This window comes from Ailuropoda melanoleuca, unplaced genomic scaffold (genome assembly GCF_002007445.2).
Source record: "Ailuropoda melanoleuca isolate Jingjing unplaced genomic scaffold, ASM200744v2 unplaced-scaffold73699, whole genome shotgun sequence".
NCBI classification, from domain to species: domain Eukaryota; kingdom Metazoa; phylum Chordata; class Mammalia; order Carnivora; family Ursidae; genus Ailuropoda; species Ailuropoda melanoleuca.
The window spans coordinates 7882-21194 of NW_023249057.1; the positions used below are offsets into that span (position 1 = coordinate 7882).

The window sequence follows — 13313 nt, forward strand, 5'->3', positions numbered from 1 at the left end:
CATCTCGGCTCCTTCCACAATTTGGTTATTGTGGATATGCTGCTGTGAAAATTGGGGTACATGGGCCCTTTCTTTTTACTACATCTGTATCTTTAGGGTAAATACCTAGTAGTGAAATTGCTTGGTCGTAGGATAGCTCTACTTTTAACGTCTCGAGGAAATTCTATGTTGTTTTACAGACTGGCTGTACCAGCTTGCATTCCCACCAACAGTGTAAGAGGGTTCCCCTTTCTCCACATCCTTGCCAAAATTTGTTGTGCCCTGACTTGCTAATTTTAGCCATTATGAAAGGTGTAAGGTAGTATCTCATTGTGGTTTTGATTTGTATTTCCCTGATGGCTAATGATGTGTCTGTTAGCCATTTGTATGTTCTTTGGAGAAGTGTCTGTTTATGTCTTCTGCACATTTCTTTACCAGATTATTTGTGTTCTGGCTGTTGAGTTTGATTAGTTCCTGATAGATCTGGGACACCAGCCTTTTATCTGTAATGTCATTTGCAAATATCTTCTCCCATTCTGTAGGTTACCTTTTAGTTTTGTTAACTGTTTCCTTTGCTATGCAAAAGATTTTTATCTTTCAAACTCATTCTATGAGGCCAGCATTACCCTCATCCCAAAACCAGGCAAAGACCCCATCAAAAAGGAGAATTACAGACCAATATCCCTGATGAACATAGATGCCAAAATACTTTACAAGATCCTAGCCAATAGGATTCAACAGTACATTCAAAGGATTATTCACCATGACCAAGTGGGATTTATTCCTGGGATGCCAGAGTGGTTCAACATTCATAAATCAATCAACTTAATAGATCACATTAACAAAAGAAGAGACAAGAACCGTATGATCCTCTCAATTGATACAGAAAAGGCATTTGACAAAATACAGCATCTTTTCCTGAATAAAACCCCTCAAAGTATAGGGATAGAGAGAACATAACCCAATATCATAAAAACCATCTATGAAAAGCCCACAGCTAATATCATTCATAATAGGGAAAAACTGAGACCTTTTCCCTTAATGTCAGGAACAGGACAGGGATGCCCACTCTCACCATTATTGTTCAACATAGTACTAGGTCCTTGCCTCATCAATCAGACAACAAAAAGAAATAAAAGGCATTCAAATTGTCAAAGAAGAAGTCAAACTCTCTGTCTTCGCAGATGATATGATGCTCTATGTGGAAAACCCAAAAGACTCCACCCCCAAGTTACTAGAACTCATACAGCAATTCAGCAACATGGCAGGATACAAAATTAATGCACAGAAGTCAGTTGCCTTCCTACACTAACAATGTAACTGAAGAATGAGAAATTAAGCAATCAATCCCATTTACAATAGCACCAAAAAACAATAGGATAGCTAGGAATAAACCTAACCAAAGAGGTGAAGGATCTATACTCTAGAAACTACAGAACACTTATGAAAGAAATTGATGAAGATATGAAGAGATGGGAAAACATTCCATGCTCATGGATTGGAGGAATAAACATTCTGAAATCTGTATGCTGCGCAGAGGAATCTACACTTTCGATGCAATCCCTATCAAGATATCATCATCATCTTTCACTGAGCTGGAACAAACAATCCTAAAATTGGTATAGAACCAGAAAAGACCCCAAAACACCAGGGGAATGTTGAAAAAGAAAACCAAAGCTGGGGGCATCACAATGATTGACTGTAAACTATATTACAAAGTTGTGATCATAAAGACAGCAGGGTACTGGCACAAAAACTGATTCATAGATCAGTGGAACAGAATAGAGACCCGTTAAACGGACCTTCGACTTTATGGTCAACTAATCTGCAACAAAGCAGGAAAGAATATCCAATGGAAAAAAGACAGTCTCGTCAATAAATGGTGTTGGGAAAATTGGACAGCCACAGGCAGAAGAATGAAACTGGACCATTCTGTCACACCATACACAAAGATAAACTCAAAATGAATGAAAGACCTCAATGTGAGACAGGACCCATGAAAATCCTAGAGGAGCACATGGGCAGTAACCTCCTTGACATTAGCCACAATGACTTCTTTCAAGACATGTCTCTAAAGGTAAGGGAAACAAAAGCAAAAATGAACTTTTAGGACTTCATCAAGATATGCCATTTTTTCAAAGATCATCTAATCCTTCCTGAGCCACTACTGTGCAGAGTATAGCTCAGGGATTACAGGCACAAAACTTTGCTCAAACTGGTACAAATGTTACCTTCACTACTCACTCTGCACAAATGACTTAACCTCTCTGAGCCTTAGTTTCAACTTTTGTAAAATGAGCATAACAACACTCACCTCATTCAGCTTTGTATTACATAGCTAATTATGTAGAGTGTTTGGAATACTCAGCAAATGGTAGCTATATAAACATCATCATAATTTTGGGGCTGTGGAAATGTAAAGAAGTAATACATGACAGAGATGTTCCTTTCCCATAGGAGGTTTTAAAATCTATGACACAAGATAAATACATGGAGAAAGAAAGGACCTGTAAACCTAAAACTCTATTTTATCCCTAATGTCCAATACCTTCTTCTAAATCCAAAGAGATTTAGGAGAATTGATAGCAGATTTCAGTGCTCTAATAAGATTGTGTTTTTTCTTCTGTCCTTCATCATCCCCATGCCATACCACCTTACATACACCATATATCCACCCCAGCCTCTCATTTCAGAAGTTGACTGGAGAATTTTTGGGAAAACAAAGATTTTGAGAGTTCATTTTGTACATTTCCTGTTTCTGGGCGGGAGCCCATCTGAGGCTTTCCACACCCAAGTGAGACAGCCATCCACACAGCCAGAGAGCCTGTGCCCTTCCATCTCCTAGGTCACTGTCTGAACTCAGAAAATTCTGCCTCATGTTCAATCTCTACCTGTTTCCCTTTAATATTGGCCTCTCTTCAACACCTATTCTTATAGGGGATGAGGTACACAAACCCTCAAAAGCCTAAGAAAATTCTCCAATGCCCACCTGGTAACTCCAATGCCCACCTTGACTATCAGTCAAGGTCTCTGGGATTATAGGTATCCTATAGTTTGTTATTAACCCATTAAAAACATCAGAAGATCCCTTAAAAACATTAATTTGGTCCCCAGCAAGGTATAACCGCTTATTTATACATCTGGTCTCTCCTGGAAGCATTTGAAAGATGAAAGTAGCCTAATTTCCAGGACAGATAGTTAAGAACTCCTATTTCATCCCCCAACCTCCATAGCCCCTCAATTAGTGTCATCACTTTATCACTTGTTTGACTAAGGGAAAGAACAACCCTGAGGCTGGGCATGACTAGTATGACCTTCCCAGTCCCTTTCAGGCTGTCATATGAAGGAAGGGTAACAGAATTGGCAACAATCCCCACCCACCCAATGCTTGCCTGAGGGGAGCCCCCTAAGGACCAGGCCGACTCAAGGGAGGGCATTGCTGGCTTTTTTCCCCACAGTAGGCAGAGTGCTAAACCCTGCCATAGTGACTGGAATGGGAAGCCAGGAGAGAGGAGGGCAGTCAGACCCCTCACTTCTCTCTCTTCTCCAAATTCAACTTCCCCAGCCTAGGCCCTTCCTCTTGTGCTCCCAATTCCAGAGTTTTCAGACCTTCCATAGCGCTCATCTGAGGCCAGACATCTGTCACCCATCAGGTTAAGTAAGGGGTTCTCAAACCTGAAAGACCTTACAAATCACTTGGGAGCCTGTTAAAAATGTAGATTCTGAGTCAGCATATCTGCTGGGGGCGTGAGATTTTGTATTTCTAAGAAGCTTCCAGGTGATACCCTCACTGCTAGTTTACATAACTGTAGCAGTTGCTACAAATGTCTCCCAGGAAGAGTCTATCTGTCCACATCCTTCTATCTGTCTATCATCCAGATGGCAATGAGAATCATATCTCAGCCCTTCCTGAATCAGAAATCTAGTTCCATGGCACAATACACAATACAAACCTGGCTCATAAATTCCCTTCAAATGTGAAAACACATCCTTCACAAGAGTCTCATTCCTTCATGACTCTTAAATGTCCATGTGCCTAGAATTATTGTCCCATTTCTTTTCCAACTTCCCTGTCTTCTATTTCCCAAATTGCTCCATAGGCATCAACCTCCAGGAAGTGTCTCTTGACCAATACCTCTCTCTCTGTTTCTACTAAGACTTTTCCTTCCAGAACAATGATGCCTCAATCTATATCTAGGTCTGAATTCCTCCTATTTCAGGCTGTTTTTCTCCCCATATGGGTTATCAGTACTCTCTCCCCAAAGAAGCATAGATGCACTCACAAGGTTTCTGCACCAGTTCTTCAGAAAAGCATCTAAAGGAGTAGGTAAGTATATGGGTAATAAGGCCTCTGGCAGGCTTGCCTGAAGCCACCTACTTCCTGTTGGGAACATGAGAAATTCAGCAAGTAGCAAAGTAACTGCCCTCCCTCCCTCCCAGGGCAGGCCCCATACCTAAATACAATAGAAAAACACTGGCCCTCCTATACCAAAGCATAAAACTGACTGCATCAAGAAGGATGCCTGTTGTGTCCACACTGGAGCCAGTCTCATCATCAGGGATTCCCTGGAATGAGGTAGAGCCGGTTGGGTCTTCTACCAATTTCACTCCTTCCAGCCCCTCCCCACACCCCATGGGAAGAGATGGAGCAGGACCAGTGGAGGTCATGTCAGGCATTCTCCTGCCCCAGGGCTGTATTGTCCTGTGGCTCTTTGAATGAACAACACTGTTCTTACTGTTGGATCTAGAGGAAATGTAGAAGCTGCTCCTTGTCCTGAGCAAGACTCCACGGGGATGGAGCAGACAGGACAGTCACCAGAACTCAGGCACAGCTGCACAGGGCAAAACTACAAGTGCCGGGTATGGTTCTAGATGCTGGGTGCAGATACAGTTCTGGATGGAGAGAAATGCTGTTTGTCAAGGAAGTCTCCCAGAAGATAGTTTTAAACTGGACATCCATGTACTCCAAGCATGTGCAAAATATTTATGGACCTGTGTCCAAAGCCAAAGACTGATTTGTCATCATGCATTTGATCGTCCATGTGTCATTCTGCCTAACATGACACAGAGGTAATGACTGTTACACAATTTGTTTCTTATTCTCAGTGCCATAACTTGAATTTAATCTTCTGTTGTGCTGTTTTAATCTGACCAAAACAGTCAGTATGATTTAAGCTTGAGAAGGGGTCAGGTTACAAAAAAATACTTTAAATATAGATTTACCATAGATTCTCAATACCTTAATACAAACAGCTACTTTACCAACCGCTGTTTTATCTTATAAGAAAATCTGAAAGGTAGACTGTTTTTACTGCTAGAGGAATATCTTTCACAGGATGAAAAGGATCATCATCCATATTTGTGCAAAGAATATGTATTAACGTTTAGTAGTTCATCCAGAAGTTTAAGGTAATAATAATAATATAAAGACTGACACCAAAGTCTTCTCTTAGCCCTATTCTAAAAGATCACGTTTTCTATATGGCATAGAAAAACGTATTTTCAGAATGAATGAAAAATAAATCCTGTAGTTTTCCCCCCAAAAAATAAAATAAAATAAAAAATAAAGGAATAGCACATGCTAGCCTGAAAGAAGAGAATTTTCCATACCAAGGAAATGTGTAAGGCTCCGTTCAATTTAAGATGAATTTATTAAATGCTCATTATGTGCCTGGACCCCAGCTGGATGCTCTGAAAGTGAACAGGATACACTCCTTACCCATGATCTATAATCAGGAACAAAAAAAGAAAATAAAGATAACTGTGGTATGCTATTTTTCAATTGCAGATTTATTGAGGTACCATTGACATATAAAATTGAAAGATGTTTAAAATGTACATAGTGTTAATTTGATATACATATGATTGTGAAAGGATTCATTATGATTTGCCCAATGTGAAAGTATTAACGATGGTATTTTCATATAAACGTGTCATTAAATGAAGGTGAGTGTACAAAGGGCTCCTTTCACTTCATCTTTATAAATGAGGAGGCTTCAGCTGGGGCTTTGGTTTTCAAAGTGTGTCCCCTGGACCAGCAGCATTAGCATCATGTGGGAACTGGCCCCACCCAGACCTCCTGAATTCCAAACACTGGGGACAGGGACCCAGGGATCTGTTTTCACAAGCCCTCCATGGGCTCACAACTGTCATGACACCCCCTGAAGTCAGAGCACCACAGAGCAGAGTACTATTCCTGGCCACTATCCACGGGGCCCTCTCTCACTGGGACCTTGATTAATGAAGAGAAGACATCACATTGAGCATTCCAGGCTTAACTTCTTCCAATTGTTTGTTGGTCTCCTTTTTTTTGTCCAGAACAAACCTGCCCACTGGACAAATGCAATCCAACCTGCTCATACAGAAGAAAAACCAATAAAAGCACACTCTCTCCTGCGATGGCAGGTGAGGGATGCTTGGCACTACTTGGGATGAGGAGTAAGTCTGTCTAATGTAGTGATACAGGAGTAGTGAGCCAATTAGGCTGCAGATCTGTAGGTGATGATTTAATCATCTGTCTCTATGTCATGATTATCAGTTTGTCTAAACATAGGAGGGGGAAATGGGGTGTTATTTATTGGGTGACTACAGCTCCAACAATGGTTTGTAGTGAAGAGTGGGCAGGATAGAGGTTCAAACCACCTGCAGTAGAGAGACCTAGTTAAGAGAATAACAGGACAGAAGACCAGAGAAAATCCTAGAAAATTTTAAGGAAATGGAATTTGAGAAATGTTCGTTGTCACCTCTCCTGTTACAGATAAATAAGCAGGGCATGGAAGGAACTGAGCAACCTGCTCAAGGTCACATTGCTAGTTAGTGGTGTAAACAGGAGGAGAACCCAGGACATGTGGCCAAAGAGCACAACAGCAGAGAAACTTTAAAGTCCAAGAATGCAGATGTCGCTAAGAGAAGTGCCAACCCTAGGGATTTTGGTAGTGGATTCCAAGCCGAAGTGCTTTGTACTCAGAGGAAAGCTCTGGCTCCAGCCCACCTGTGCATCCTCTCTTGTCCCCTCACACAGCCAAGACGCAAGCTCCACAGCTTTCTTCATTTCCCTGTGTGCTTTTCCTGGTGTTGTTCTCTCTGCCTACAATCTCTCCCTGCTACACACGTGTGGCAAAATCCTATCTATCCTTGGAGAGAGCCAACTCAAATGCCATTCCTCTACCAGTACTCTCTGATTTCACTAATCAGCTCTCACCTCTGTGCCGCCACAAATGATCATTCTCCACTCTGATTCCCACGACACTTTGTTTGTATGTTACTTATGACAACACTTTGTACTTTGTGTTGTAGCTATGCTTTACCCTTGTGTTAGAGTATCAGCTTCTTAAGGGCAGGGACCTTATTTCATCTTTTCTTGGTCTTTTTCTAGTTTTATTTATTATTTTTTTTATTTTTTTATTTATTTATTTTAACTGAAGTATAATGAACATACAGTGTTCTTTTATTACTCTCAGGTGCACAATACAATGATTCAACAATCCCACACACTTCTCAGCGCTCATCAAGATTATTGTACTTGTAATTCCCTTTACTTAAATCATCCATTCCCCTACCTGTCTCCCCTTTGGCAACCACCAGTTTGTTCCCTGTATTCAGGAGTCTGGGGTGTTTTTTTGTTTGTCTCTCCTTTTATTTTTTAATTTTTTTTAATTCTTAAAATTTACATAAGTGTGAAAACATATGGCATTTGTTTTACTGAGACCGACATATTTTAATTAGCATTATATACACCCAGTCCATCCATGTTGTTACAAATGGCAAGGTTCTATTCTTTATGGCTGAGTAATAGTCCATTGTACATACATATATACCACATCATCTTTATTTATTCATCTACCCTTGGATACTAAGGTTGCTTCCATATCTTGGCTATTGTAAATAATGCTGCAAAAAACAAAAGGGTGCATATATCTTTTAGAATTCATGAAACTAAAATGCTTTCACATAGAAAAGGAAACCAACAACAACAAAAAAGGCAACCTAATGAATGGGAGAAGATATTTGCAAATGGTATATCAATAAGAGGTTAATACTGAAAATAAACAAAGAGCTTATACAACCAAAGATGCAGAGCTCTGTTACAGTTCCCCCACCAATATCTCATAGGAGCTCTAGATTTCTATGTGCTTGAGAGTACTCCCATTATTGTGCAGGTGACCAGACTGCATTCAGGTGATGATGTCAGGTCAAATAAGTACTGGCACTGCTGAGTTCAAGGTCTACAGTCTGGGCCCTTAAGTGCGGATAAACGAACAGGCTTGCTGGATCCCATAGCTGAGGTAGATAGCAAACCCAATCAGCATCCAGACACCAAATCTCAGCCAGGTGGCAGCTGTCATCTGCATCATAAGGGAGACATTCACAAAGATGCTCAGGAGTGGGAGGAGAGGCAGAGCAGGGACCTTAAAGGGAAGGGGAGTGGAGCTCTGTGGCTGTCTCCAGATGACCCCAGTGACCCCAGTGATGAGCGCCAGGAGCAGCACGACCACTGTGATCGGACCTGGGTCTCCAGAAAGCAGACCTGGCCAGTGGGCCAGCACCAGGCAGAGGAGAGTCAGCAGCAGAGCAAGCAGTGAGGAGCAAACATAGACAATCCTGCCAGAGAGTGGAGTGGGGGTGGGGCTGCCTGGAAAAAATAGTCCCTGTAGAGTCAGCTTCTCTGCTGCAGGTCCGTTCTCCTCCTGCACCTGTGCTTCATCTCCCTCATTCTCCCCCTGCAGCGCTTCTTCATTTTCCTCCTTCCTCCTCTCAGGCTGATACCTGACGATGAGAACACAAAAAGCTACCAGGGAATAAGATATCAGGGTCCCAATTGACCTCAGGTCCAGAAGATCAATGAGTCCAAAGAAGAATATCATTATTGCTGCAATAATGATAAACATCACAGAGACTACAATGTAGCCATATGTGCCAGTACGGATCCTGGCAAGAAAAGGGAACAGGAGGCGATCCTTTGCCATCATGTATATCACCACACTTATGGGGAATGTAAAGCTCATGTAGCTGTAGACCAAAAAATTACAAAATATTACAATAACTACAACATAGTAGGCAGGGGCCCAGCCAATATGGAGAAATATCTCAGGCAAGGTGCTCCCAGGTCGAAGCTGGTATACAAAATATTACAATAACTACAACATAGTAGGCAGGGAATACACCAAAAAGCAGATGAGCAGTGAAACCACAATGGCCATGGGGATGGAATGCTGGGGATTGTGTGATTCTTTGACTCTGGTAACAATAACGCTGAAACCTATAAATGTATAGAAACAGGAAGCTGATCCTCGGAGAAGCCCCTGGAAGCCAAAAGGCATGAATCCTCCAGAGCCCAGAGGACCCAAGCGAGAGGAGTCATTGAGTCCAGCCTGTACGTAGTCCTTTTCTGTGAGGTTCCAGTTGTGTAGGTCCCCCTTAATGAAGCCAGAGATGATGATAAAACTGAGAACCAAAAGCTTCACCAATGTGAAGACTTGGAAAATTCTGAGTAACCCATGGAACCCCACATATTGAATTTCCATGAAGAAAAACAGAAAGAGGACAAAAAGGTATTTTACATTGTCTGCAAAGAATTGGGGAACTTGCTCTGAGATGCTCTCATGCTGGGTCTCAGAGATCCGGGTCCCAGTCAGGATGTCAAAAGGTAAGAACCAGGCCTGGATCATAATGAACGCATCAGCAACAAAGGAGAGGATGAGGTTCCAGCCAGTGATGAAAGCCCAGAGTTCACCCATAGTGACATAGCTGTAGAGATATGCTGAGCCAGGATGGGGAACCCGGGCACTCAGCTCTGCGTAGCACAGCCCAGCCAACAATGAAGTCAGGCCGGCCACCAGAAAGCAGATCACAATGGATGGTCCTGCTTGATTACTGGCCACCTCATTAGCCAGGAAATACACACCAACACCCACTGTGCGGCACACACCCAGGGCCACTAAATCCAGAGTGCTCATTTTTATGCCAGTTTCATACTCAAACACTCTTTTCTCCAGCGGACGTCTGCGTACCAGCTTTTGACCAAATCTGCGAAGTGCCTGACGCAGCATTCTAGCTGGAATTGAAGAGATTCTAAGGATCAGAGAGCTGTAGCAAGCCCAGGGAGCCAACAGTGTTGAATCTGGTTCAGTGAGGCTGAGTTAAGCCAAGTCGGGTTGCGGCTGCCGAGGTCTGCTGCTCAGGCTTCAGAGCTGCTGCTTCATATTTCTTCTGGTAAATGCTATCCTTCCATAATGCCTAGGGAGACAAGAAATACGTACTGAACAATGGTGTTCAACCAACACAGAAACTGAAAAGTCGCATGTAACTTGTTGCAGCCCAAGTATCACAGAAACTGACACCAAAAGATATAGAAAAATCAATCCTGCTTTCCTCCCAGAAAAACTACCAAATAGGACCCAACACTCAGCTTTTCTTTAACTTTATTTTCCAGTAGGCTCTATTCCCAGCATGGAGCCAAACTCGGTACGCAACTCACAACCATTAGATCTAATCCTGAGCCAGTATCAGGAGTTGGACTCTCAACCAACTGAGCCACCCAGGCACCCCAACATTCTCCTTTTCTACACGCCACATAACATAATCCCTTGGAGTTCATAAATCATGTAGCTTCATGTACTAATTAGGCGGTAAGACACAACAGGAAATAAATGTGCAAGAATTCACAGGTAGTATGTGCGCACGGTGATTGTGCGTGAGTTATGACACATTAATTCATGGACTAGAGGGCCTTGCTGCAATTACAGACCCATGTTTTATGTATCATCGGAGTTTAAAATACAAATATTAGTCTCTCAGTCTTAAAACTCTTAGCCCCAAAATCTACTACCCAAGGATAGATGTCACATTGGCCTCCTTTCTCCTCATTTTGCATCATCCATTCAGCTGTACTGACTGCCAAGAACGTAAAGCCCACCCTTCCCTTTACCCACCTAGGCTCACACGGGCACTGTGAACAGAGAGGGGGAGGAGAAAGGGGCAAGGCCTTAGTAACCACCTGCAAGACGAGAGGACCAGGCTGTCTGGGAAGGAAACACTGGAGAGGTGGGGGCAGAAGCCAATCCAGGGTCCATGACTGAGAAGGAAGAGGAGCCAGGTAGGTGGTTTTTTGAATTCTGAAATCCAATACATTTCACCTAAAACATCCAGGCAAAACTCACTATAATTTTTATGACCTCAATTATATGCATGTGATCTATAGGGAGAAAAATAGGAAACCTTGCTCAGTAGCTTACAACCGAAACAATTCCTTTGTTTCCTCCTCTCTGGGTTCCAGGAAAGAAGGTGACCTCACTTCTGCAGACAGTCTCCTCACTGGGCACACTGTGCTCTATACAATTCCTTTGTTTCCTCCTCTCTGGGTTCCAGGAAAGAAGGTGACCTCACTTCTGCAGACAGTCTCCTCACTGGGCACACTGTGCTCTATACAATTCCTTTGTTTCCTCCTCTCTGGGTTCCAGGAAAGAAGGTGACCTCACTTCTGCAGACAGTCTCCTCACTGGGCACACTGTGCTCTATACAATTCCTTTGTTTCCTCCTCTCTGGGTTCCAGGAAAGAAGGTGACCTCACTTCTGCAGACAGTCTCCTCACTGGGCACACTGTGCTCTATACAATTCCTTTGTTTCCTCCTCTCTGGGTTCCAGGAAAGAAGGTGACCTCACTTCTGCAGACAGTCTCCTCACTGGGCACACTGTGCTCTATACAATTCCTTTGTTTCCTCCTCTCTGGGTTCCAGGAAAGAAGGTGACCTCACTTCTGCAGACAGTCTCCTCACTGGGCACACTGTGCTCTATACAATTCCTTTGTTTCCTCCTCTCTGGGTTCCAGGAAAGAAGGTGACCTCACTTCTGCAGACAGTCTCCTCACTGGGCACACTGTGCTCTATACAATTCCTTTGTTTCCTCCTCTCTGGGTTCCAGGAAAGAAGGTGACCTCACTTCTGCAGACAGTCTCCTCACTGGGCACACTGTGCTCTATACAATTCCTTTTGTTTCCTCCTCTCTGGGTTCCAGGAAAGAAGGTGACCTCACTTCTGCAGACAGTCTCCTCACTGGGCACACTGTGCTCTATACACACCCTGCACCATCTGTGATGTCGGCTGCCAGGGCCTGGAGAATCTGTGCTGCTCTGTGAGATTGTAGTAAAACACTCACTTGTAAAGCCACATGAATTTTTCACAAGCAGTTATTTTTAACTCAAACTGTTGCTGAATGTTTTTTTAATGAATGAACCCTGCGTGTGGTGCCTTCTTCCCCCTCCTCCCCAGCTGCTATTCAAATGTCCCTTCCTAAAGGGGAGCATGACTTTGGATGGACAATTCACAGCAATGCCCAGAAATGAGTAATGGAGAGCACAGAGAACAGAGTCATGCAGCCCCCACTCTGCTCTCTCCTCAGCCTTGCTTTTGAGAGAATTTTAGGAAATGCTCTCAGAGGTTTTAAGGACAGGAAGAGCAAATCAAATTTGAAAAGTCTTCTCTATAGATAATCAAAAGGAACCCTTGGGTTATGGGCCAGACCTTCTGTCTACAAATACACCTAGACTCTATTTGCCACTCTCCAGTTCCAATGTTATGATTTACCAACAAGCACATGAGATAGATAAAGAGGGTCAATTCTTAACTTATGGAATCTTTCTACACTATTTGAGGTGTCCCCGACCCACGACCAGGCTTCAAACCCTTCCAGGGTTCCACACTGCCCTTCCTTCATAGACCTTCCTTCCTTTCTTCATAATCTGATCTGTGCTTATTCCTCCAGGCTCAACCCCTGTCCAGTTCCTGCTCCAGCTGCAAAATTCAACTCTCACCCTGTTACCTTGCCTCTAATGCCCTCTTGGCCTGTTCACTTAGCTCACCCCACTTCTCTTTCAGTTCCCACCTTAGAAGTTGCTTCCCCAGGAAGCCTCCCCTGACCCTTATGCTGCCCTTCCTATGTGCTCTCCTAGCACCGGGCTTCTCCCATGTGCCATTGATCCTAACGTATCCAAATTCCAGGTCACATGACTCTTTCATCAGACTGCAAGTTAAGTGCTCAATAAATATTTGTTGAATAAATGACCACGCTAAGAAAAAAAAAAACCTGAAAGAGGCCATAATCCAGAATTCCTATATACTGGATATTGAGAAACATCCTCTGTAGCCGAGCAACCTTTAAATAATGGCTCAGGTAAAGATACACATGGTATTCCCTTCCTTGTGGAAGATGAACAACATGGATGGTGTTAAGGGGAAACCAACTGTGATAAAACCTTGACCCCACATCATTCATGGCAGATATGAGTGACACAGGATGAGAAAGAATTATTTGCCTTTGAGGACACTTGTTTAAATGTT

General features: G+C 43.0%; 1 protein-coding gene across 1 annotated transcript; it reads right to left on the reverse strand.

Moving 5' to 3' along the window:
• Positions 1–8219: 8219 nt before the first annotated feature.
• On the reverse strand, positions 8220–10028 carry LOC117800665 (cationic amino acid transporter 3-like). Its single transcript, XM_034653211.1, has 3 exons — positions 9142–10028; positions 8433–8988; positions 8220–8324 (listed from the first exon to the last, which is right to left on the reverse strand). The coding sequence occupies exons 1-3, from the start codon at positions 10026–10028 to the stop codon at positions 8220–8222; spliced, it is 1548 nt and encodes a 515-aa protein (XP_034509102.1).
• Positions 10029–13313: the final 3285 nt, after the last annotated feature.

Excerpts from the sequence above, each read along its gene's own strand:
- LOC117800665 (XM_034653211.1), bottom strand. The coding sequence starts at position 10,028 with ATGCTGCGTCAGGCACTTCGCAGATTTGGTCAAAAGCTGGTACGCAGA. Across the intron at positions 8,989-9,141 it reads CTGCTCATCTGCTTTTTGGT|CTACATGAGCTTTACATTCC; the intron begins GTATTCCCTGCC and ends TTTGGTCTACAG. Across the intron at positions 8,325-8,432 it reads TCATCACTGGGGTCACTGGG|ATGACAGCTGCCACCTGGCT; the intron begins GTCATCTGGAGA and ends CTTATGATGCAG.